This window comes from Grammomys surdaster, unplaced genomic scaffold (assembly GCF_004785775.1).
Source record: "Grammomys surdaster isolate TR1022 unplaced genomic scaffold, NIH_TR_1.0 220, whole genome shotgun sequence".
Lineage (NCBI taxonomy): Eukaryota > Metazoa > Chordata > Mammalia > Rodentia > Muridae > Grammomys > Grammomys surdaster.
The window spans coordinates 4,210,362-4,235,913 of NW_021604665.1; the positions used below are offsets into that span (position 1 = coordinate 4,210,362).

The following is a 25,552-nucleotide window of genomic DNA, read 5'->3' on the forward strand; positions in this document are numbered from 1 at the left end:
GTTCTGAGACAACGAGTTACTTTTCCAGAACACAGAGAGAGTCACATTCTACTCCCTATGCTCTCCTGCAAGTCACCAGGAAGGGTTAAGCTTCACAGGACACAGCAGCCCTGAACACAGCTCCTGTGGTCAGCCAGAATCAGATCTGCAAGCTAGACTGGCAATCTTCTTAACTTCCTGCTAAGTCCCTCTGCTCAGCCTGCTGAGCCCATGTTGAAAAAAACAGTGTATACAGGTGAGACCATGAATCATTAAACCAACAAATTAAAGGCATGCAGAGAAACGTGCGGGAGATGGGTAGTTCAGTAACACATGGTAATCTGCTGGGGAAGCTGCCAATAAAACCTGGTAGTGAGCGTTATTGTACTCAGGGCACATTTGGAAAGAAGGCTGAGTGAGCTTAAACCTGTGGCACTTCACCTGATGCCACAGGAATAGAGTGAAGCCAGGTGCTTAATCCCCTGAAAAGGCTAGAAGCATCTTAAATGACAACACCTTCAAAGCTCCCTCCTCTTCATTTTCGGTTAAGACCCTGAATGTTTTGTCTACAGTAGCACAAGGTATTGTGATTGAACTGTCCCCCACAGACTCATGTTTTGAGTGTTTGTTCCCTGGCTGATGGTAGTGTTTGTGGGTAGGTTTTGAAATTCTTCGAAGCTAGGCTAGGTAGCAGAGTGAACCACCACAGGCAGGTGTTTGGAGGTTATGAGGACTCTGGTTCTAGCCTCTCTGTGGCATTTGGACACTGTCGTAAGCTCCTATGAGAGAGCAATCGACTTCACTGCTTGCATCCCCCTATGATGGATCAAAACCCTGTGAGCCAAAATCAATGTTTCCTTGCATAAGTTGCTTCCATCAGGTGCTTTGTCACGGAGATGCACAAGCAAGCAAGGTACATAGGTCTTGTCTCAGCTTAACACAAACAGCAACATATTACCCCTCACTATCATTAGGATTCCAGTGCTTTGTAGGTACTTTATCATCTTTTAGGGCCATAAAAGTGGGTTTACTAAAATTCACTGTACAAAGATAAAACTGTCATGGTTCAGTCTTTTAACCTAGTTTAATCACCCAAGTTAGAACTCAGTTACTAAAAGCAAAGGATCTGTTATATGTACCTCTGGCAGGGTGTTTTAAAAAAAAAAAAGACAAAATTTCCACAAGTTAGAAATGCAGCAAAACGTCCAACTTGTAATTCTATAAACTCCCCAACTGCAAAATACAGTGTTTGCTATAATCGTTATTAGGCAACATGAAGAAAGGCCACTGTTCACCAGAAAAGACAGGAAGTATCAGTAACCAAGTGTCTGTAACCACCATGGCCCCACCACACAGCCCAGGGTCCCCAGGTGGCACCACTTACAAAAAGAGAGAGACAACTCGTATGGAGGCAGCACCCAGTGATGGTATAGCTGTCAGCTCATTGTTGTTGAGGTACCTGTAAGAACAAGAAACAATCTATCACTTAGAGCATTTATATCAGTAGTTAGAAATCACACACAAGAAAAATAACCAATCAATGCTGTAGTTAACCATAGTAAGGCTGTAACGAGATGTGAGATAAAGGATAAGGCAGTTAGAATCTGGTTTTAAAGGGAGACAAGCCACATGAAGTAAGAAACCACTAACCACCTATCACAAGCCTGGAAAGAAGTAAACACAAACCAGAACTATGTTCTGGCTTCCCATCAAGCTCAGAAATCAGACTAACAAGGAACTGAAAACAGGCCCTGATTCAGGTTCTAGCCAAATGTATTCCCATGATCATCAACAGAAATGATCATGGAGAACTGAAGCAGTCACAAAGGACTTGGGAGATAGGAAGAATAGATCCCTCCTAAATACTCTGGCACTGTCACCCAGGAAAGGGGCAACATGAGAATGAGGCAGGGTGGGCATTCCAGGGCATCCAGTGTACCTCCTCTGATGTAACAAGGGGGCTGGACTCACACCCTCATCTATTTGAGGTTTCAGCCTAGTTGGACTCAGTGACGTGTGAAGAAAACAAACAAAAACAAGTGTACCACACTTCTGCAAACAGACATTTTGAAACTCCTCTGCAGACAGGATTCACCCTCCAGGACCCTGTCCCACTATGACAGTCTAAATCCAGATTTCCACAGTTAGTATCTTTTAATGGATGGGAACTCCACAAGCCAAAGCACAGCCTGGCTTGTCTGCCCCCAGAGGCTGTGTAACCTGGCCTCATTATGTGGGCACACATGGCTAAATCTGGGAAGAAAATCCAAAGTCAGATATAATTTGAGCCCCCAAAGCCTTAAGAAACCAAGACACAAAGTTCAGGCTTCTGAGGGGATCGGCTAGAAGGAAATAGTATGTCATAAGGGGAGTGAGGAGAAAAAAATTGGTTATCTTGTTCCCAATTTCTTAAGGGAGGTAGAGCTTACAAAAAGCATCTTACAGCATTTGGGGACAAGACCACAGAAATGACAGCTGTATTCAAACAAGTACACGGCTTGGATACTTGTTTGAATCATCTGGCTGGCTGCCATCTTTTCAGAGATGAATAGAAGTGGTGGGGGCCTGAATTATCCCATTTGCTTTCTTCAGTGCCAAAGTCAGTTAGGGATGAAACTTGGCAATTACTGACTGTAGGACACAGAATGCCTGTTTCACTGATTCCATGTCTGAAGCATCTGGCAGGGAGAAGGCAGGTCTGTATCATGTGGCAAATCCTTTCTCCACTTAAAGAGCCCTTGTTTGTGGAAATAGACAATTAATTACTTTAACAGTCTCTTATCTGACTGCCCCTTAAATCACACAGATCCTGCTTCTCTGTTATCTCTTCCTGCCCTGCCATGTCCCATCACAGTGTGGAGGTACTGAAAATGCTCATCAGTCCTAATCTCAACCAATAAATCCTCTTAGTGACCTGTGCTGTGCTGATGAGTGGAAATGACCCCCACATTTTATCAAAGCAAGAAAAACTTCTGGAGGCCTGCTTCCAACAAGGCATCCTGCAGAACTGTTCTCCCAGCGGCTCTACCCAGCAGCCAATGGGAAAAGATGCAGACACTTAACAACCAAACATTAGATGGCGCTCTGGGAGTCTTATGGACAAATTAGGAGAAGGATTGAGGGACCCAAAGAGGACAGGGACCCCACAGGAAGACGAACAGAATCAACTAACCTGGATCCCTGGGGTCTCCCAAAGACTGAAACACCAACCAAAGAGCATGAGTTGGACCTAGGCCCCCTGCACATACATAGCAGATAAGCAGCTTGGTCCCCAACAACTGGAGCAGGGCAGGAGTTTGGGCTGGGTGTGGGCTAGGGGGACAGGATGTCCCTGAATCTGTTGCCTGCCTGTCTGTGGATCTCGTTCCCTAAGATATGCCTAAGTCCTTCAGCAACCAGATGTGCAAGAGGGGATAGGGTTGTGTTCTACATAAGAGGGCACTAAGAGGAGAGGGAGAGGGATGTAAAGTGAATAAATACAAAAATCTAAAAAGAGCTCATTTCTTAAGGTTTATTGGAAATCAGGATGGCAACGATAGTAACAATAACAGCAGTGATTTCCTAGACACTGGGGTGGGTGCCATTCTAGGAGCTTTTCCATGTATTACCTCATCTTTAGACACCTAGATGTAGGTCCCAGGAACATCCTGGTAAACCAATGAAGCAGCCAAAACACTGAAACATAAGTAACTGGACCAAGGTCACCACAAATAAGTGACCGTGGCTGAGGAGGGAAGCCTCAAGAACTAGGTTCCCAATGGTAGCAACTGCTGCTTTGTAATTACAGCCCACAAACCATGTGCTTTGCTGATTTCATCACAGCAGCAACTTTGAGTCAGATACCAGCTACCAGTATTTCCTACATTATAGTAAATTTAGGTCCATTTAAAAACCTAGCCTGGGGTCATATGACCAGTGCAGCGCAACCAGGAGACAAACAAACATGACAAATCAGAAAGCAGCAAGCTCTCAGGCTAGGAAGCATGAGACAGGCTTACCCACTCATAACCCTCAGGTAACAGCAAGATTGCCTTATTTCCTGCCTGCTTATCATAACTTGATTTTGAACTTCAAACAAAGAGTACAGGATTCCCTGCAGGTGAACCTCAGCTGAAAAACCTGGTCTCGGGGCAGCCTTGCTACGCATATGGACAATCACCCCACTCCATACATATCACAGAACTAAATGAGTGAGGAAAAGGGGCTGGCTAGCACTTCCTATCTCCATGAACCTGCTGAAAGTGGATTATGCAGGAATGGTAGACCAGGGCTAAAGATTAACGGCGAATGTATGTCTTTATGAACAGTCCTGGAGCAAAAGACTCGGTCAGAAACAGCAGGCTCTAATTTCAACAGGGCTGCCTGATTTATGGAGAGGACAGTTGGAGCCCAAAGCACGGGAACTAACTGCATGGCTAGCTTACTTTTAGATCATTTTTACTCTAAAAAAGAAAAAAGAAACAAAAAAAGCTAGTTCAGTGTAAACAGCTAGCCTCACCACTATTGGCTCTCCAGTTGTTTGTCGGGCCGAAAGGAGAATGCAATCCTCAGAAGGCAAAAGCATCAAACTCACTCTGAGACATGAAGAGCTGTGTGCCAGACTGAAATAGAGACTGGTCAAAAATAGCGCTGGAGCACTGAGAGAAAAAGACATTCTGGGTGTACAGCTGTCTCCATGAAAACAGAACTTTTAAACACTAAGGATCGGGTAAGATGAGGTACTTTCACTATCTAGGCTCATATGCTTCCATTCCTTATGTCCTGTGCCCTAGCAACTCCCTGCTGACTCTACCCCCACCCCCCAACTTTACTTCCACTCAAAGCACTACAAATCTTCCTGAAATGTCTGGCTTTTATAAACCTTTTTCCTGATGACTCAAGACCAGAGCATGAATCATGGCCCAACCCTGGAGCTGGAGGAGGTGTAAGAAGGGTCAATGAGATACACAGATTGCCTGACCCCAGGATGCTTCCCACTGACCCTTAAGGTCAGTTGGAACGTTCTGATCCTGCAGCTTTCTCTCAAGGCTCCCACTCACAAGTATCTTGTTAAAGAGAATATTACATGCTGTAATATACAGTGTCATAAAGGGTAGCTCACAGTACAGCACCATCATTGATTAACTTAATCAAATTTGGTTTTAACAAACAATATAAAACCTACCCAAGAAGTAATTGTGGGTTACAGTGGGGTTTTCTGTGCTGTTTTAATTTACCAAATGGCTAAAATGGACACACAGTAAGAATTTTTAACACTCCAATGGACAATATGAGAGAATTCAATGAAAGATAAAGCAAGCATCCTTACACTTAAGGCCCCACTCTGCCTCCAAGAGGATGCTCCTCTGACAGTTATAAGAGACTTGCATGTTTCTGTTTCACACAGATCCTTACATACTACACACATGAAGACCTCGTCTGGCCAGCAACAGAGTAGCCTTTTGCTGATGTGAGAGGTGAGAACTAGCCAATTGGCTCCTTGTACACAGAATGGGTGCTTTGGGCTACTTATTGGCTGTTTCCTAACAGAGATGGACCTGCAGCCCACAGGAGTCAAGTTGGAAATTTGGCTGGTCATTTCTTACATGGAAAAAAAAATCCATTAGTGCTTATATGCAAACACAGGTCTTAAAATCAAGGCTCCAGTTACTAGAGAGTAACACCGACTTAAGATTTTCCTTGATAAGCTGGTTAGATAAAATTAGTTTAGTATAATAATACAGGATATCTTCCCTTAGAATCCATGAAGGTTTGATCCAGAACTCCCTGAAAATACCAGAATCTACTCAAGATCTTTATAGAAATATATATAGTGCCTATATGTAACCTGAATGTGTCCTGTGTTCAATATCTCTAGATTGCTTAGCATACCTAAGGCAATGTAAATGTAAATGCTAGGTAAACCATTAATTATACTGTGTAGGACATAAAGACAAGGGGAAAAGGACATCTGTACATATGTCAAGCAAATGCATTTTTCAATTATCAATCAGAGGTTAGCTGAATCCTCAGATGATAAATCCATGGATATGGAGAACCAAGTTAATGATCACATATGACAAGAAGGGCGAATGATGAGTGGGTGTCCAGCTCTGTCCAAAGTCTGAGTAACACACCAGTCCTCCAGGAGTACACTCAATTGCAAATCCACCTCTACTGAAACAAGTTACCAAGCAGCAGAGCCAGAGAGCTTGATTCTTCTACTCCTTACCGATCAAATGAACCTTGCTGTCCTTAGTCTCCTCCTTTAAAAAATGTAAATAATACATGTACCAGAGTCATGGGGTTTTGGCAAGATCCAGGAGAAATAAATCTAAAAGTTTAGGCTGTGGATACTTACACGGGAAATACTTACCAGTCAGTACTAATAGCAATAAAGCAGTCTATCAAAACACTCCTCAGTATTTAATCTTCCTTCATTACAACCATCACAACCCTCTGCCCCTGTACTTGCACATGCACACCAGCAGGGTGAGGGAGGGAGCAGCAGCATGGGACAGAGCAGAGTAGAGCCATAAATACCTGGAGGCAGGGCTCCCCTACCCTCTCCAGGAAGCATTTAGGGCAGTGGCCCTGAGCAAAGCAACTTAGTAGCATCACTCCAAAGCCACCCACAGTAACGTGATCCAAGTGGCTTTTCATAGAGGACTGTATAAATAGCCCTCTGATTACAGAGGACTCGGTGTCCAGAACTCCCCGGTGGGCTTTCCTCGGTTGTAAGCAGTGAAGACTGTGGCTTGGAAGCAGCTGCACATGTCCTCCAGGAGCCTCCAAAGGGCTTGCTTTCTCTCTCTTCCCAACCCACAATGTTGTGTGGTTCTAGAGCCTCTAAAATTAAACCAGTGCTAAGCCACCACAACTCCTGTGCCTGCCTTTGGATCTGAAGACCGCAAGGTCTGGGAGAACTGACTTGAGCCCAGTTAATTTGGAAACACTGGTGTGTCAACTGTGGGTGTGTTCTTTTGTTTTTGGCTTTTTTCTCCTTCCACATTCTCACCTAGTTCCCACCACTCACTGCTGGTACCTCTTTGAGTCACGAGGATTTATCAGAATTCTCTTATGGAAAGCCCTGGGGCTCCACCACTGAGAAGTTCATTTTGCTGTTCTGGGCATGACGAATTCTACCCACAGAGGTAGGAGGCAGTCACAGTGGCAAGAAGTCCAATCTGTCAGCATCAAGGATGTGTTTCTAAACACCACACTCAGTATGGGAGCTGCAGAGTTCCAAAAGCAGGAAGCAATCACACATCCACATCAGTCGGGAACTACGACAGGACTGACCATGGGTCACTATGTCCATGTCACAGAAAGAGGGAAGGGACACTGAAGAGCCAAGTCACCTGTGCAGGAACAGATCCAGAAGTAGAATCTCAAATCTAGCACTCTTGCTACCAAAACAACCACTTTCCCACCAGGAGGCCTTGCAGCCACAGAGAACAGGGCAGTCTGTGGTACACTGGGCCCCTTCCTAAGGGGAGGGGACGGGAGGAGGGGAGGGTCAAGGGAGTAAAAACAAATGAAAGTAGAAAGCTCATGAGTAAGGAGCAGCTATGTAGGGAGATAAACACAGACACAGAAAGTGCTCTCCAGAGCACTTACCAACATGTCTGGAAGGCAGGACACAGAATCTATTACCAGGATTTAAGATAAAGGTCAAAATGAATGTGAAAAACAATCCACAATGAACAAACTCAAAAGGCCAAGACAAGATAGATTAAAAACAGTGTGGTCAAGCCATTCTGGAACTGAGAGAGAAGGGAAAACACCAGAAACATTGATTCGGACTTTTCATGTTTTACTCATTGTACATTTTCTAAGACATTCTTCATCTTGACTTTTTAAATGTAACGTCAAAATATCCATTATCTTGGCTAGTAAGTTTTGGCATCCTTGTGACATCAGTGCCTAAGGACAGGCCCTCCCTTGCCTCATCCTAGTCACAGACCTATTTTTGTAGCTCACTTGACTCAGAAGAGCTCTGGCACAAAGCACACACTCAAATAAGTATAAACGGAAGCCTGTGATGTCACAGGAAATGGCATAATTTTAATCTCTCCCACTAATAATCGCTGAGAATGACAGAGAATTTGAACATATAATAACCTCAAGAGTCAACAACATCCTGGACCAAAGCAAAGCACTGAGTTATAAAGCCAAATGGCTCCTGGTAGACTAAGCTTAACTTCAAAAGCTATGACTGGCTGAACTGTGTCCCCTTCCTCAAATAAGTGTTGAGGCACAAATCTCTAGGACATCAGAGTACAGATGTTTACAGACAGAGCCTTTAGAGACTACGTTAAGGAGACTGAGGCTGTCGCTAAGAGGTGGACTGTTTGGCTTGCATGATCCAGGCTCTGGGTTCCCTCTCCAGCACAGCAGTAGGAGAACGTCATTAAGGTTGAGTGATGCCACATGGGTGAGTCTTAAGTGATGACTGGTATCTTTACAAGAGGAAATCAGGATATACTATGAGAAACCAGGGATCCATGAACACAGAGAAAAGACCATGAGAAGACATGGTAAGAGGCAAGCTAAGGAGAGGGAGCTCAGGAGAAGCCAGCCCTCCAGGCTTCTAGCTCCCTAACCATGAGGAACCTACCTCTGCTGATGCAGCCAGCAGCCTATGGGATGTGTTACTGAAGTCTTGGCTGCCTTCACATTTTCATCCCCCAACCCCTGTCTCACTGACTTCACGGGCAAATGAAAATACAACACTAGGCATTTCCAAGCTCCTTCCAACCTCTTCAGGTTTAACTCTGGAAGTCTATGCTTTGAAAAAAAAAAAAAGACATAAAATCTGGCCATGAGGATAGGTAATGCAGCTATTTTGCAAACTGTATCAGTGAATAAAATTAAGGTTTCATTAGATAAGCTGCTGCAATGGAACAAAGACTAGCCACCAAAAACTTTTATCAATTGTCTGTAGTAAAAATGCATAAAGAACTTAATGATTTGCTAAACTGCCTATAACAGAGCTTGATAATGATTTATAGTAATTTTATGTAAATATTCATAAAGAGCATAGAATACTTTGGAAGGACTGGGAGGGTTGGAGAGGCATGACAGGATGGAAGGTTCAGGCGGGGAGGGGAGCGGAAGTGAGGTTGAGGGGAGGAATGTGGGGAGAGACAGACAGAACTGAGGGGCATTGGAGAGGGGGTATGGGAACCTAGTGCAGGGGAAACTTCCTGAAATATATGAAGGAGATCCTAATGAAGTCTCTAAATGATGAGGGGGAAAAAGTTATTCAACAAAAATATTTTTAACTGTGGGAAGTAGTGGGTAAGCTAGATATAAATCCCTCTTATTCTAAGTACTTGGGAGGCTGAGGCAAAAGAATTATGAGTCTGAGTCCAGCCTGGGCTATACAGCAAGACCGTCTTGGAAAAAAACATACAAAAAAAAAAGAACTATAATATACATTTTGATTCTTAAACTATATGCATTTAAATATGTAGTTTACAGCAAGTAATCATAATGGCTTTGCACAACTTACGTGAAATTTCTGTAAAGTTGCTATGGGGCTAAAATTCTTGATAATCCCATTGGATGTATCAAAGCATAAATCTTTATAATAAAAATAATGTCTGGGGCCTGCATTAAAGGACACTCAAGAGGTAGCAAGCCTGGTGTTCAATGACAGTGATACTTGGCTTGCTAGGAGATACAGGGGGGACAAGCCTCTATTGCCCATGCTTTAATGCCAGATTCATGGGAAATGCAAATGGTGGGCTGGCACCAGGTACCTCTGCTGACTAAACTATTATACCTCTGTGGCACCTGTGAGAATGCATGGGCACAGGCATGTTCCCCAATTAGTCAACAGGACTTTCCATCAAAGGGCACACTCTTACGCTCCCATTGGGCAACCATGATTTCCAGTACTTCTATGCCTACTACACTGTAGCATGTCCTTCACAGAAAACAGGGCCTGAAGCAAAGGATAAGAAATTTAATATGAGGGCTACACTTTATCTATGAGGGCTACACTCCTCAGCCTTCTTGGGGACCTGAAACTCTCTATATAGTCTTTTTCATACAAAAGTCAGCCATAGTATGAGATTGACAATAATGTAAAAAACACATAATAAAATTTATGTGAATTTGATCTCTTACACAAAATCTTACTGCATTTTCGTTTTTTCACTTAAAGAAACCACTTCAGAGGTTCTTTTTGGCATATGTGTTTTGGGACCATTACTAGGGAAATTGGCATTATGTGAACACAAGCATCAATCCATGGCTGACCACATGACGAGTGGGCAAGTGGTATGGACAGTGTATACTATCTGGACAAATGAATGATTTGTGACCTGGGCAAATGTGAGATTCCACCACACTACTCATAATGACGTGCAACTTAAGCTCATGAATTCTTTATTTCTGGAATTTTCCATTTTGCATTTTTTGGCTGACTGTAGGTAACTAAAACCATGGGTATGAGGATTATTCTAGTGTCATTTGTCAGTAAAGAGCCATATGCAAATATTCCTTCCCATAAGTTGAGACCAGCCACCCAGGGGAGTGAGAACAGTGCAATATGAAAAGATTTCCTCAAATCTTTCTGCCCTCCAACTCTATAGGTTTAGGGGAACACTCACACTTCCTGAAGATTTGTCAAGTCCTCAAAAGCAGCAGAGTCAATCTCGGAGAGTCTGTTGTAACTCAGGTTTCTGGTAAAAGAGAAAGTGAAAAGTACTAAATTAATAGTTGGCACTTCATCAAAGACCAAGAAACCTTTCCTCACTCACCAAGTCCCTCAAAGAGAAACCTACATCCTCGGCCTGGTGACCTTCCCTCCTGTGTACTGTTTTAGTGACGGACACACTGAGCTTTATAAACACCACTCTTCTCGCCTGCTTCAGTGCACACAGTGTGCACAGGGCAAGGCTGGGAACTCACACTTCCAGAGCGGACTCAGGCAGACTCCCAGTACCAACTGGATACCGGACACTTGAAAAACTAAGATGGGCCAGTCCTAATCCAAATGCTTTGCACCGTATCAAGTCCAGGACCACTCAGTCTTTAAAACTGCATGTACTTGGACTGGAGAAATGGTTAAGAATAGTTACTGTTCTTGCAGAAGACTTGAGTACCCAGTACCTACAAATACCTGTAACCCCAGTTCCAGAGGACCTAACACTCTCTTCTAATATCTACAGGCTCATACATGCTGTGGTACACATACATATATTCAGGCATAAGCACATAAAAATTTTTAATTACATTTATTATTTGTGTGGGGTGTGTGTGGGTGTGTGTGTGTGTTTGTGTGTGTGTGTAGGTCAGAGGACAATCTGTGGGAGTTGGTTCGTTCCTTTTACCATGTGTGTCTTTACTCTCTAAGCCAGTGGTTCTCGACATTCCTAATGGTGCAATCCTTTAATACACTTCCTCATGGTGTGGTGACCCCAACCATAAAATTATTTTTGTTGCTACTTCATAACTGCAATTTTGCTACTGTTATGAATCAATAAATTGTAATCTGTGTTTTCTGATGGTCTTGGCAACTTCTGTGAAAGAGTCATTTGATACTCCCAAAGGGGCTGTGACCCATAGGCTGAGAACTATACAGCAGGTCCTCAAGGACATTCTTTTGTTTGTCTGTTTTTTCAAGACAGGGTTTCTCTATGTAGCAGACCTGGTTAACCTAGAGTTTACTCTGTAGACCAGACTGGTCACAGAGACTCACCTGCCTCAGCCTCCTGAGTGCTGGGATTAAAGGCCTGTGCCACCACTGCCCAGCTCCTCAAGGACATTCTTAATGGCTTTTGTTGTTGTTTTGAGAGAGGGTCTCCCTTGCTGGCCTTAAACTTGCCTTGTAAACTTGCCTTAAACCAGGCACACAGCACCTCAGTACCTCAGTGCTCATTCTCCTCAGACTGAGAAATCTTAGTCTAAACAAGAATTTAATACTAAAAAAGTTTGGGAGCATTGACATTAGAAAATGAACAGAGTCAGAATCATGACTATTCAAGAACTCAGGGATCACCCTGCCTCTGCCAGGGTTAAAGGAGTACACTAACAGGCCCAGTCTTGATGACTTTTTAAAAATTAATGTTTATCTAAAGTATCACCATCAAGTACGACAGAGAGAGAGGGGGGGGGGAGAGGGGTCAGCACTTCATAGTCTAAGCCAGTAGTTCTCCACCAAGGGTTGATTTCGCCCCTCCTTTACACACACAAACACACACACACACACACACACACCAAAGTTAAGAGATATATGTCCAGCTGTCAGCAATGATGGAAGATGGTACTAAGATCTGGTACATCAAAGCTGCAGATGTTCTCAGACATCCTGCCAAGCTTAAGCAGTCAGTGTCCCACAACCAGGCAGGTAGCACCTCAGTACCTCAGTGCTCATTCTCCTCAGACTGAGAAATCTTAGTCTAAACAAGAATTTAATACTAAAGAAGTTTGGGAGCATTGACATTAGAAAATGAACAGAGTCAGAATCATGACTATTCAAGAACTCAGGATGCCTACCATCAATGAATAAAATTAAGAATAACAATAACAAGAAAAGGACACCATATGGTGGGGGTACACGCTCTTGGTTTCTTCCCCAGGCAAGGAAGCCACATAAGAGCTGTATTCAGGTAATAGCACCCATCCTGTTCTGAAGTGGACCTCTCTCCCCTCCACTGCCTAGGGAAGACAGCCTTAGCTGCAGACAGAGCAAGCTCAGCAATATTCAGTCAGCTCAGCCTCTTTAACCGCACGCTGAACACACACCAGGCTAATCCATCAGGAACAGAAGCCACCACAGGTAATCAAGATGAGCCTCACTACCATCCTGTTCCTTGCCACAGAAGTCCACCCAGGCCTGTGTGTGCAAGAGATTAACATTTTTCATCTTGGCTATTAATTCCATTGACATTAATGCCAATTAACAATGCTACCAATCATAAATGGTAAATATCTTTTAAACTTACTCCAGAGACGTTTCAATCAATACTACCCTAGAGCTGATAGCCATTTTACTGTGAACTCAAAGACATTCATCTAAATAAAAGTCAAACTGCACTTGAAACTAATGGTCCATCTGTGTTCATGGCACAGTCTGAATTAAAAGCAATTTGTCCAGAGATTAAGTTACCATAAAGATTGAAGGTGGTAATTTTTAAACCACATACTGAAGTCAAGTATGAACTTGGCTGTGTTTGGGAGGTATTTATTAATGAGAATGTAGACATTAACAGCTTAGACTGGGGAAAGAGAATCCAGTTTGAGAGAATTCTCTACATCATAAAAGACTGCCTGGAATATTGTTTTCTGCTTTGATCTGATTATCATAAAGGGTATGGGGACACTTTCTTGGAGGGGTGAAGGCAGCACAAAGCTTACATCATCACAGGTAACTGGAATGGGCGAGTTGAAGAGAACTTACTAAAGGCTCTCAGAAGCCACAGAGCAGGTAGAAGGGCAAGCAGATTGGACTACTGACAGACGGACGGACCAAGACTAATATGCAAGTCCACCTACCCACCTTCACAAGCATTTACTCCTTTACTCCAGAGACAAAGGCCAGTACTGACACCAAGCTTGGCTTTCCAGAGAAACTCAAAATCTGAGTCCTTATGAGAAAAAATTTCAGTTCCTTAAAATTAAAAAAAAAAAAGTAACCAAGGAGTGGTCAAAGAAAATCTCTCTGCCAGCTGCTGCATTTGGCCTGAGGAATGCCAGCTTCTGTCAGACCTGGCCTCCAGAAGCTACAGGCTCAGAAGGCACAGGTCATCAGAGGGGCTGAGGCTCAGCGGGCTTTCTATAGTTCACTGATGGCGTCGTTCTGAACATTATGAGATAAAATCATGTCTCTCCTTTTTCACATCTCACGTATCATTAAAAGCCATATACCCAATGTCTTTTCTTGAAAAGATAACATAACTAACTTTCAGAAATGCTAATTAATTCTGCTTCTTAGAGCAGACTGAGAAAAGAACCTTTCCCGACACTGTCATCCAGAGCTGAGGAGCACCAGGACTTTGAGACTATGACTCCAGCGATCAGCTACAGACATGACACTAAAGTGTGTCATCCCTCATTGGGTCAGCCTGGACAGTCACTGAACCAGAAAAGCCGCAGACCAACACACGTGCCAAGGGACTGCCTAGAAAGGGCCACTCTCCCAAAGCACCTGTGGCAGCAGCACAGAGTGGAAGTGCTTTGGCTCACAGCGCCTGGAACAGCTCCTGTCACTAGACAGAGCTACTCTGGCTTTTAAGTTTGAGAAGTGGTCCTGAATCTCTGAAGGAACCGAGACCTCAAATGCATTACCAGGAAACAGGGAAACCTTGTTAATTCCTCCATGGAAATATAACAAGGAATAAAATAGTCATAGACATCGGCCAAAACACAAATTCCCAGTACCACTTGTTGGTTTTGATAAAATGTATATAACTGTTTGTAAGGTGCTGCTCAGTGACCACATATACACTCAGACACCCACCATCACCACCAGGATCAACTTTTCTACCGTAACATTACCAATCCCAGTATCCCTGGATGTGCCCACCATCATTCTGTCTCCATAAACTCTGCTCTAGGACCTGCATGTAAGTGGAATCACAGACATTTGTCCTTTTGTGTCTGGCTTATTTAACTTAACACAGTGCTTTCCAGGTTCATAGATGAATCTCATTACTTATGTCAAAGTCTCATTGCTTTTGATGGTTGAATACTACTCCTCAGTATGAACAGCCTACATTTTGCCTATCTACTATCTGAGGATCAGTTAGCTTGTTTCTAGTTTTGGCTGCTATAAATAAAACAATTGTGAGCACAGTGTGGTTTTTCCCAATTTTTTTTTAAAAAGTAACAGGTTTTTTTAACCACTTGTCCTCTATACTTACTAATAATAACACTCATTTTCCAACATTAAAAGACATATACTTAGCCCAAGAAGCCTGCAGAAAGGAGCATAAATTTATTTCTCATCCCAAGAACAGTGAAAGGGTTAACTACCGAAATCTGTTCCTCCAGGTGGCAGCTGACATGCACACACATCTAAAACATCCCACTTATTTCAAGGAGCACGGCTGCCCCTTCCTGCCTGACATCTGAATGGGTCTTCAGTGGAAGGTTCAGATTCTCCTGTCAAAACAATCCATCTGTCAGCAGGATACACTATCCAAAGTACTCCTGCACCTTTCAGTAGCAAAGAGCTCCCAAGGAAAGAAACGTCATCAGGAATGAAGTCCCTGCCAACTGCAGCTTTCACTGAGTACCTTCAACCATTGTCACAACACAAATCGCCCCTATTCTTGCACAAAGAGCATGCAGATCTTCAAACAATTGAACCCAGACATAGACACTTATTTTCAGCTAATCTGCTGAAAGATGGTCGTGTGGCCCACCATTTGCGGAACACACAAGAGGCAGGGCTCAAGTTTTATTCAGGCGTGTCTGAAAAGCACACTGTTTAACAGGGCACGACAACCCTGTGCTCGCTAAGCATGTTTCCCAGCAAGCTCCCCACCTCTGAGCCAGAGAATTTCAATAGCTGAGAGATCATTACTCTGAAGAATACTGTGGCTAACCACGCGGCTGTTCATCGAAAACACTTATATATGAGAGTATGTGCTCAGCTCCTCATCACATTAACCATATTGCAAGCACTCAACAGACACGTGCTCTACACAGAGGTGAGCACTTCAGTTATCACTGAAATTTCTGCTAAACTGTGTTAGAACCAATGCTTCTAAGTCATGATACAATCACTAAATATTCTAACTGAAATGGCAACTACAGAAGAAAGACGGATGTTAGAAGTTAGTCTTAGGAGCTCGAGGTGGAGCACTTGCCTGATGTATGTGAGGCCCTGTCTGACTCCCAACACCAAGCAGAATAACAATAATGATAATTCAGGGCTGTGGGAAAGTGCTTGCCTACTACGTAAGGTCCTCAGTTTGATCTCTGGCACTCCAAATGTTCCCTAATAACACAAAAGCTGTTCAAAATGTATAGTGATATTAATAAACTAATCCAAGTCTCAGTCTCTCTCTCTCTCCCTCCCTCCCTCCCTCCCTCCCTCCCTCCCGCCCTCCCTCCCTCTCTCTCTCTCTCTCTCTCTCTCTCTCTCTCTCTCTCTTTCTCCAGGGTCTTAGTAATGTAACTTAAGCTGGCCTCAAATTCACTAAACAGCTGAGAGTGACCTTGAACTCCTGATCTTCCTGCACCTCTCAGTGATAGGATTTGAGTATCCATCACCAGACTGGCCCCAAGTTCTTCTCAAGCAAAGGTCTTAACTATCCCAGCAGGAAATGGACCCTGGAAATCCCAAGTCCCTCGGAAGGCGACTCTAATAAAAACTGCTCCAGTGTAATGCTATAGGCTTAATCAGTATTTACATAATCTCACCAGCACCTTCCTGGATTATAGCCTGAACCACATGTTACAAACTTGGCAAGCATGCTTCAAAGTTGGTGAACAATAATTCATTGACTTCTTGGAAGCTGAGGGACAAAAAGTGCCACTTACTTTTTCAGCAAGCTGTGGTGAGGAAGTAACCTCACTTCATTAGACAACACAATTGGCATTTCATCCCTGCAAACAAGCCTCTACAGGCAAACTCTCACAGTGAAGCCCAGCAAAAACCACGGTTCTGGTTCTCAACCTTAACAGATGTTAATTCAAATTGGAAGGTGTTGGTCCTAAATCTGTGAAAGCATTCCCTTCTGAATGAAGTTTCCCTGTGCAGTTTGGTTTCCAAGTGAGTATACTTCCCATTACTCAGCCCTGGCTGGGCTCCTGGACTACACAGAACTTTGCTTAGTTTAAGCTTTCAGATATTTGCTAAAGTGAAACACAGCAAAGGAGGAGGGGTCAGAGGCAACCCAATGGCCGACTTCTGAGTACCAGGAGGTGCCCAGAGCTACCACAGAAAACTCCTTTTCTATGATACTGTATGTTCCGGCCATTTGTCTCTTCTTCAACCTCAAAACTTGCAGTGTTTGTCATCCGTTACACAGGAAATTGCCTGCTTAAAGACAAAGTCTAAAGTCAGGAAAGCAGCATTGTCCCTTTTGAGAATTCCAAAGTGAAAGAGTTGCCCAAGCCATAAGAGCCCTACGCATTCAGGACTGTTCCTTCTGGATTGTAGCTTCCGGGGAATAACAGGTTACACAGCAACTGCCAATGAAATCACTGCAATGCCCCTACATCCATTTGCAAGTTTTGTGAACGTAAGAAACATTTTAAATCATAGCCAATTCATGTCCTTATCTCTTTTTCTAATGTGATGCTTTCCCAAACCCACAATGAACAGCCTGTTAATACACATCATATTAAGAATAATAATACATTTGCTACTTACACTGAAATCATCTATCTGGAGTCCTTACCCAAGGGCCCTCACTCAGAAGATCATGCTCGCTCTTAAGCAAGACACAGTCACAGAACGAACACCTGAGCAGAGGTTTAGCGATGAATACCTTCTGTGACTAAGGAAATGGGAAGTGAGCAGTGTCTCAACAAGACACCTACCACTCATTCTGTGTTTCTGCTTAATTCAATTTCAGGAAGTTGGTAATAGTTTGCAATTATTTCAAATTCTAAAAATGCTACAGACCATCCTCTCTAAGAATAAGGGAGAGCTAAAAGGTTACTCAAAAGAGAATCTAACACACAGTCATAAAAGCACAGCCCTATAAGGATAAGAACACACCCACTCCTCTTTAAATCAAGTCAGTTAATTAGGGTGGGCCTCTAATTTTTAATAACTTAAAAAAAATACAGTCTTACGTAGCCCAAACTGATCCTGAAAGTGCTATATCCAAGCATGACCTAGAACTTCTGATTTCCTGCCTCTCCCTCCAAGTCCTGGGTTTACAGGCATGTTTCACCACATGTTTTATGCAGAGCTAGAAAATCAAACTTAATGCATGCTAGGCAAGAACTCCGAGCAGCATCTACAGCCTGGGGCCTCTGAATTCCAATGCCAACTAATGCTACTCTCTCTCTAACTTCAGAAGGCCTTATATGTACTCTATCCTAACAGTCTATACATGGTTAGTCTGATATAGTAACCAATAATAATCAAATTCAACAAATGTTTGAGCATATGTCTACCATGAAGACGTATTCTGCAATTCATTCTAATTATACACGTACATATGCATACGCATACACACACACACATAAATACATACATATATCTATATGTATGTATGTATACCCGTGGGGCTGGAGAGATGACTCAGCAGTTAAGACCACTGACTGCTCTTTCAAAGGACCTGGATTCAATTCCTAGCACCCACATGGCAGGTCACAACCATTTGTAACTCAAGCTCTAGGGCATCTGGCATCTTCTTCTGGCTCTGGGGGCACTGGACACATGTGATGCATTGACATACATGTAAACAAAGCACCCATACACATAAAATATTTTTAAATGAATAAATAAATTCTGATATAAGTTGAGATAAGATGTTATCTGTCGTCTGAAGATTACAATGTATTGACCAGGTAGGACTCCTGACCAAAACCCATAACCAAAAGGCTCTCAGGAAGCATCTCACAGAGGCACACCAAAAGCTGCACACTGACAGACCTGAGCCAATGCTGAACTGCAGAGAAATGTGTTTGTTTCTGATGGAACAGTGTTTGGAAAAATGATTTCCAAGCACCTACATGGCAGTTCACAACTATTTCTGGCATTTCCAGAGGGATCTCTGGAAATACCCTCTCCTGGCCTCCACTCACACTGCATATGGTATACAGGCATACTTGTAAGCAAAATGCCCAAACACATAAAAATAATAAATACATACATACATACATACATACATACATACATACATACATAAATGTTAAAACAAGTACAAACTATTTTCCCAATGAGTGTGTTGCAGCTTCTCTTGAGAACAATCCTTGTGTGGGCTTTTCTGTACTGACAACCTCACCCTCTAAACTCATTAGCAGTATCTGATTGGCTCCTAGTTGAGCCTAGCACCCCTGGGATGGGCACATCAAGTCCAGAAGCATCCAGGACAAGGAAGATCTGCTGTGATGAGAATGATTTAAAAAACTAATGCTGAGGCAGGAGAGATGAGAAGGATCTTGTTTTCTGGGGGAAAGTCCTGAGAAGTAAGACTAGAGGAGCAAAAAGGCCACATAGCAAACAAGTAAAGCAAACTTCTAAAATGCCAAGTGACCAGAACCTCGTAGAAAGGAAAGGGCAAAGTTGCAAAGAGGAGCCCAGAGCTTCCTGGCCCATCCAACAAGCAGGTGAGCTAACGGTTATCCCAATCCCAACCTAATCTCATAGCCGAGACTCTCCTAAATGCCAACCACTGGACCACTGAAGTCCTTTCCACAGGAACAGAACTAGCTATTTGTTCCCCCATGTAAGCATTTAACCTAAAGCACCAGGACACCTGAAATGTTTCCTGGCATCACAATAGACAAACAGCATTTGCTTTCTGCATCACACCTCACAAAAGAGATTGCAGGATCTGTTTTCCTTACAGAATCTTTGCTTGGCCACATAGAGGTGATGTGATTGGGCATGTTTCTTTTTATTATTATTAAGAATGCTTGGTGAAGGCTGACACTGAGGCGAAGCCACAATTTCCCCATAATGTCACTTGTTAACATGGTCTGTGCACCATTAACACCAACAAATGAATTAATTCCATGATGAAGCTGCACTCCAGCCCATGATTGCTGTGATTGGGGGGGGCACTTTATAAGCAAAAGGCATTCATTTGACATGGGATGGCTGCCTGTCACAAGCCTGACCCCCCCCCACACACACATACACACAAATCTGCTACCAGAGGAGCGTGACCATGACCACTGAAGCAGGGAAGAGGTATAGAGGGCTACTATTTGATTTTACCATTAAAGAAAGGTTTCAACCATACTTAGAAATGAGAGTATCAGGGAAGCAGGGTCACAAGTCTAGCCTCTCAGAATTGCCTTTTCCCTGGTCTATTAGCTCTACAAAGAAACCATAAATTCACTCTCCCAGAGTCTAAACTCTACAGAGTTTTGAAAATTCGTTACTTGCACAACAGTTACTCTTGGGCCATAATCTACTTTTGTAGTCTAAAGTATGGCTCCACTCAGAGTGGGGCACTTCATTACCCCAAGATGGTCACCAGACCTGAGAACAGACAGTGCTCACCTCTGGCCACTTACTTAGAAGCTAATAATGCCCCCAGGGAGAGAGGATAGAGAAGGAGCTTCCAAATGTTCTATTGAAACAGGCAACAGACTTTTGCCTCTAGAGCAACAAAAATCAGTTGGGTAAAACGGACAGAACATGAGGAACTGAGAAAAAAAAGATGTTACTAACCTAGTGAATAAATTTGGAATCCTGGGTTCTCCAAGTGCTTTGCAAAGTCCATCAAAATTTGAGCTCTTGGGAGACAGTGTGTTTCCTGAGCTCACAAGACAGATTTAAAATTCACCACTTTAGGTTATGCATAGAAAAATGGAAACTGGCTACCCTGATAGACACTTCTAATGGGCCACAGAATTTAATGTCAACTCTAGTAGAACCACCACCCACAATGCTGTGACTGCGTTCCTGTGCCAGCACCTAAAATGATTCTTTACTTCATCCCAGAGGCACACCTATGTGTTTACAGTAAGAACCATGAGAGGCCAGCTCTCAGTGTGCAACATAACCAGCCCAGCCCAGCTCTAGAAGAGGCACCCCTGCTCAGGGGCCAAGTTCCACACCTGGCTTTCTGGCAGAAGATAGAAATATGCATTAAGAATGAAGAGCCCATGGTTCATCACTTTCTCTGAGTAAAACAGGCATACATCAAAACAAACAAACAAAATTCCTCTATCTGGATCACCCACCACATACCACCCTAGAACCACGAAATAATTTTTCATAGTTTTTGTGTTTTAACCCTCAGTTCTAATTCTTCTTCTTCTACCATAAATCAATTGGGGAAAATACTAGTACAAAACTACATATCTCAGAAATAAAAAATAAAATAAAATAAAAACTTGATATTCACTTCTTGACATGTAATAAAATCAAGAGCTTTCTATATTTATTTGTTTGTTTACTCATTCATTCATTGTTTCAGTTCTCTTGGGGCAGAGTCTCTGTATAGCCCAATCTGTGAGAGAACTCACTCTGTAGAACAGACGGGCCACAAACTTAGACATCCAACTGTCTCTGCCTCCCGAGAGCTAGAATTACACCCAACTATTACATTTTATTTGATTTGTATTTTTTTCAAATTATATCATATGTATGTGGCCAAAATTGTCAAAAGAGGGTGTTAGATGCTCTGGAACAGTTGTAAGCTGTGGGTACTGGGAATAACCGTGGTGGGAGTCCCACTAGGGGTAATCATGTGTGTGCTGAGAATTATACCTAGGTCTTCTGGAGGAGAAGCCAGTACTTATAACCACTGAGCAATCCCTGCACTCCTCAATGTTTAAAGTAGGCAGTTAAAAGGATAATATTTAATATGCTGCCTACCTTCTTCCACTAAAAGGGAGGAAGAAGGAAATGGAAGTGGTGTGTTTTAGACAAATACATCTGTATAAACTGCAGCTACCTTAGTGTTATCAGGCCCTTGTCCCTCTCTACTATATAAAACGCTTTAATAGGCACAGGACACAGTGACTGTAACAACTTTCTCATTCTGCCACTTCCTATAAGGAAAACCCTTGCGAGTTGACTGTGAGCTTCCTTCACTTACATGTGTCCTTGCATTTTTAACTAAAGTCACACCTGCTGCCTGCTACCATCTCTATGTGATGTCACTGTGAGTCTACAGGAAGCCCAAGCATCAGAATCTGTAACACAATATAGAAGCCCATGTTTACTAAATTTACCATGATGCTCCATGTTATACATGAACTTAAGTGTAAGGTATCTGCAAACATTGTTTCCTAGACAAGGGCCTCCCCTTCTTGCCTACCCTAAACTTAAAATGAGAGGTTACTCAAGTGCAGTGAGTAGAATTCACAAGGAAATCAACCAAGTGAGAAATAAGAATAGACTCAACTCCACAAGCAAGCACCATCTTCTGCATCACAGGGAATTATGGGAGTATCTAGCTAGATACTTTACTGAAGACACAGTTCTAAGAGGCCAGCCATGTGACCAGCAGTAAACAACTTTACTAACTAGCTTACATGGGATTTCATTCTGTCCATTTTTCCAAGGAGCTTTCTAAAGTTTATATGTGTTATGAAATGTCTAGCTGAAGACAAAAGCCAGTTTTCTTTCTGCAACAGTAAAGCATCACAAGACACTATGAACATGAAGACGGCCCACAACATTATCTTCTCTGCTTGAGAAGCAGAGGCAGAGGAAATCACTCTGCTTCTGGTGCTGACATCCCTGACAGATACAAAGTCAGTATCTAACTGAACAACAGTACTTGAGCACGCACCACTCACAGATTGCTTTCTGCTGTCCTAACATGGGCCTCCCTTTTCACTGACATTACATGTGCAGAGAATCCAATGACGCATGTCCGAGACCTCTCTCCTCTAATACACTAAAATTCTACCACACATAAAGGAAAGCTAGCTACAAAGCAAGTATTTGTTTTTACTTGTTCATCAATGAGGCTTAAGGTAGAATGTCACTCCTTCTCCACTTGAAACTTACTGCTCTTGGTCATTTGCTCCCAAAAGGCAGGTCTTAGAGAACTGATATGACCAGTCAACTCTACCTGCTACCTTATACTTTAACCAAATGATATGCTACTGTACCTACAGGACAGGATCAGCAAAGGTGTTTAGAAGTCCTAACAAAATTACACATAAATGACCCCCTTTCCAGCTCCACTTAAAGGCAAAATCCTAAGAAATATAACACATGTGCCTTAGTACTTTGTATCCTGTGTATACAAAGAAGAGTAGACCCACAGATCTAGATACGCTACAGCCTGTGTATGCTAGGAGAGGCAGAATAGTCAATCACAGAGCATCTTCCCATCTGAGCAGGAAATCAAAGCCCAGGGTCTCTTCAGATGCAGACACTCATGAGGTTGGGCCACTGATGTTCTGCCCTATGAACAGCTAGAACTTCCATCTACAACTTTCTATGTGTTAACAGTCCCAGTTTCACCAATCACACCTTTTCAACGCTGGTATCAAACAGAACCTGCTCACCACCCTGCCCTACATCAAGTGACCCTAACATGACTACCCTGGCCCATAAGCACTGGAGGGTAGAGAGGTGGCTTGCTGGATAATTCACACTGACAAGACCAGCATTATCTTCAGAAGTGTCAGGCTAGCTCTGTTCCATAAGAGAATTATGGTTTGGGATTCAGGCACAGTTTACTCAGAAGGCATTCAGCTGAGCTCCTTATCTGTAGACCAGACAGGTCTATACATGCTTTCCCCTTTCTCATCATGATCCCGCTGCACTCACTCTTTAAATCCAATAATGTCAGTAAAGGTATTCCAAACCCAGGTTGGCCCAAAGACTACCAAACTGCAAAACTGTATGGGCGACTACCCTCACTTGCAGCCAACTCAACCATGATCAATAAGCCAAAGTGAGCTGAGATCAGGCAAGGCTTAAGTCTGCACAAGCACAAAGAGAAAACCACCAACTCTCAAACCGGAGAACCAGTGCAGAAAAGCACCTGCACAAACTCGTCAGGGTGGTTTATAAGGTCATGAGCACCTGAGAAAAGATCTTTTATTCCTACGAGCATGAGACAAATGGTAGGCCTGTCACACTGCTGGTGTCAATATTTATCTAAGGCCTGGGTATTCATGATGGTATAAAACCAGGCACCTTTTCAATTCAGCCATTCACATAATTTGCCACTACAAAGCCCCAAAACAGAGATTCATTTACAGCTTGAGTTTCTTTTCTTCATCGCCATACAGGAGGCTGGGGGTAGGACCCACCGTTTATGTCAGGGCTAATCCCAGCAGCTTGAGAATAATACCTTCAATGTATTTCAGACCTGCCAATATCAAATGTCACTGCACCTGAAGACAATAAAGAGGCAAGGAAGAAAGGCAAAACACCTGCTTTCTCCCCTCCCACGGCATGCACGCTTTCTGTCCTGGAAATGAGCAAAGTTTTGGGCTTGCAGTAAAGTAACCAAACCCCAAAAGTCATGCCTAGCACACCCTACACACTACTCACACCACATCCATCACTTCAGTGGGAAGCTACCCTTTCCTGGCCTATGAAATGGCCCCTTCGGGTCAGCTTTGGTTTTCCCAGAATCCTTTTCTTCCTTACCATTTCCCCATGACCTCATCCACTCTGACTCCAAATGAAAACTTTATCACAATTTTTCTTCCCCGGTAAATGACAGAAGAAATAACTAACCCATCAATATCAGCTTCAAGGGGCTGTAGAGGCCTCTAACCCCTGCTGCAACATGGTGGGAACCAGACTCACAATGGCTATCTCCAAGTCTCTTGTGACCCAGAGTCCCTGGTGGATGCTACACTGTAGCTCCTTAGTCAGTCAGCTCTTTGCCATTCTCCAAAGAGACTCACTGCACTGGAATCAAAGCACTCAGGAAGGATGGCTCCCCAGGGACAGATTAGACAGAGCACCTGCCTCAATCGCTCTTGTAGGACTGCTAGGAAGTGACACTGGGGCAGACTTCTCAAGCCAACCCTTTTATCCAAACTCTTTTGATGTTGTGCATATAATGTGTTTCCCAAGTGGAGGAGTACCCCCACCCAGCACCACCCTATTAATCTAGATAGTCAGACAGTCAGTGCAGTCTGATAAGATCGTCGAGTTTATACATCTCGGCCCCTTACAGAACCCTTCTTCCCATTCTCACAGAATGCGACAGCCGGCGGAGAGCTACCACACACAGACATTCCTACTCTGCTTTAAATACACTGCCGGGTGTACTTGCTGGATGAGCACACAGATTCTCAACCCCAAATGGTAACAGCTGAGGGTGTGGTTAGTTTTATTTTTTTCTTACATAAAAATACACCTGACTCTTAAGTGGATAGTATTTCCTCATGCACATTGAAGTTAATCATTCACAACCAACTAGCTTTCATCAAGGATCAGAAAATTTGAAGGTTGCTTGTGCAAACACTCCTGTGCTTAACAGCTGCCTGCTTAACTGATGGCTCTGTTGCCATTAGGAGCAGGTAGTACTTCAAAGTGCTGTTTGTGAAGCCAAACATACCACTACCCAGGTTCCTGGGCCTCTGGGCTTCACAGTATATATACAAGGCCCTCACTGCACTTGCCTCTCAGAACAGGTGGACAGTTACAGTTCTGTAGTATCTCACCACTAGGACAGTGCTTTGCTGCAGGGGCAGTACTGTGATTGTGCTTTTCTGTTTCTAATCTGGATCCTCCAAACTGACAATCCCCAGAGATACTAGGGCACAATGGATCAGAGGGTAGAGCTAGAATAACCACCATTCAAGAGACAAGCTGCTCGGGCTCAGAGGATCTTTCTTATCCCATGAACACATGCCTCTGCACCTCATCACCCTGCCCCTCTCCCCTACCACTCTAACCACTTTGACTCTTTTCCTTGGTCTCACTTAAAATCACTTTCCCTCATTTTTCAAAGAAATGTTACAGCCAGGACATGAATCCTAAAGTTGTATGCAAGCAATGCCTTCTCTA

At 43.2% G+C, this 25,552-nt stretch overlaps 1 protein-coding gene across 1 annotated transcript in view; it reads right to left on the reverse strand.

The window, feature by feature from the left end:
* Positions 1–25,552, reverse strand: part of Lrig1 (leucine rich repeats and immunoglobulin like domains 1) — a 98,391-nt gene that overhangs the window by 49,982 nt on the left and 22,857 nt on the right. Inside the window, exons 2-3 of the mRNA XM_028773021.1 lie at positions 10,581–10,652; positions 1,364–1,438 (exon numbers count right to left, since the gene is read on the reverse strand). Coding sequence (XP_028628854.1) covers positions 1,364–1,438; positions 10,581–10,652 — 147 coding nt within the window. The remainder of the gene's footprint in view (positions 1–1,363; positions 1,439–10,580; positions 10,653–25,552) is intronic.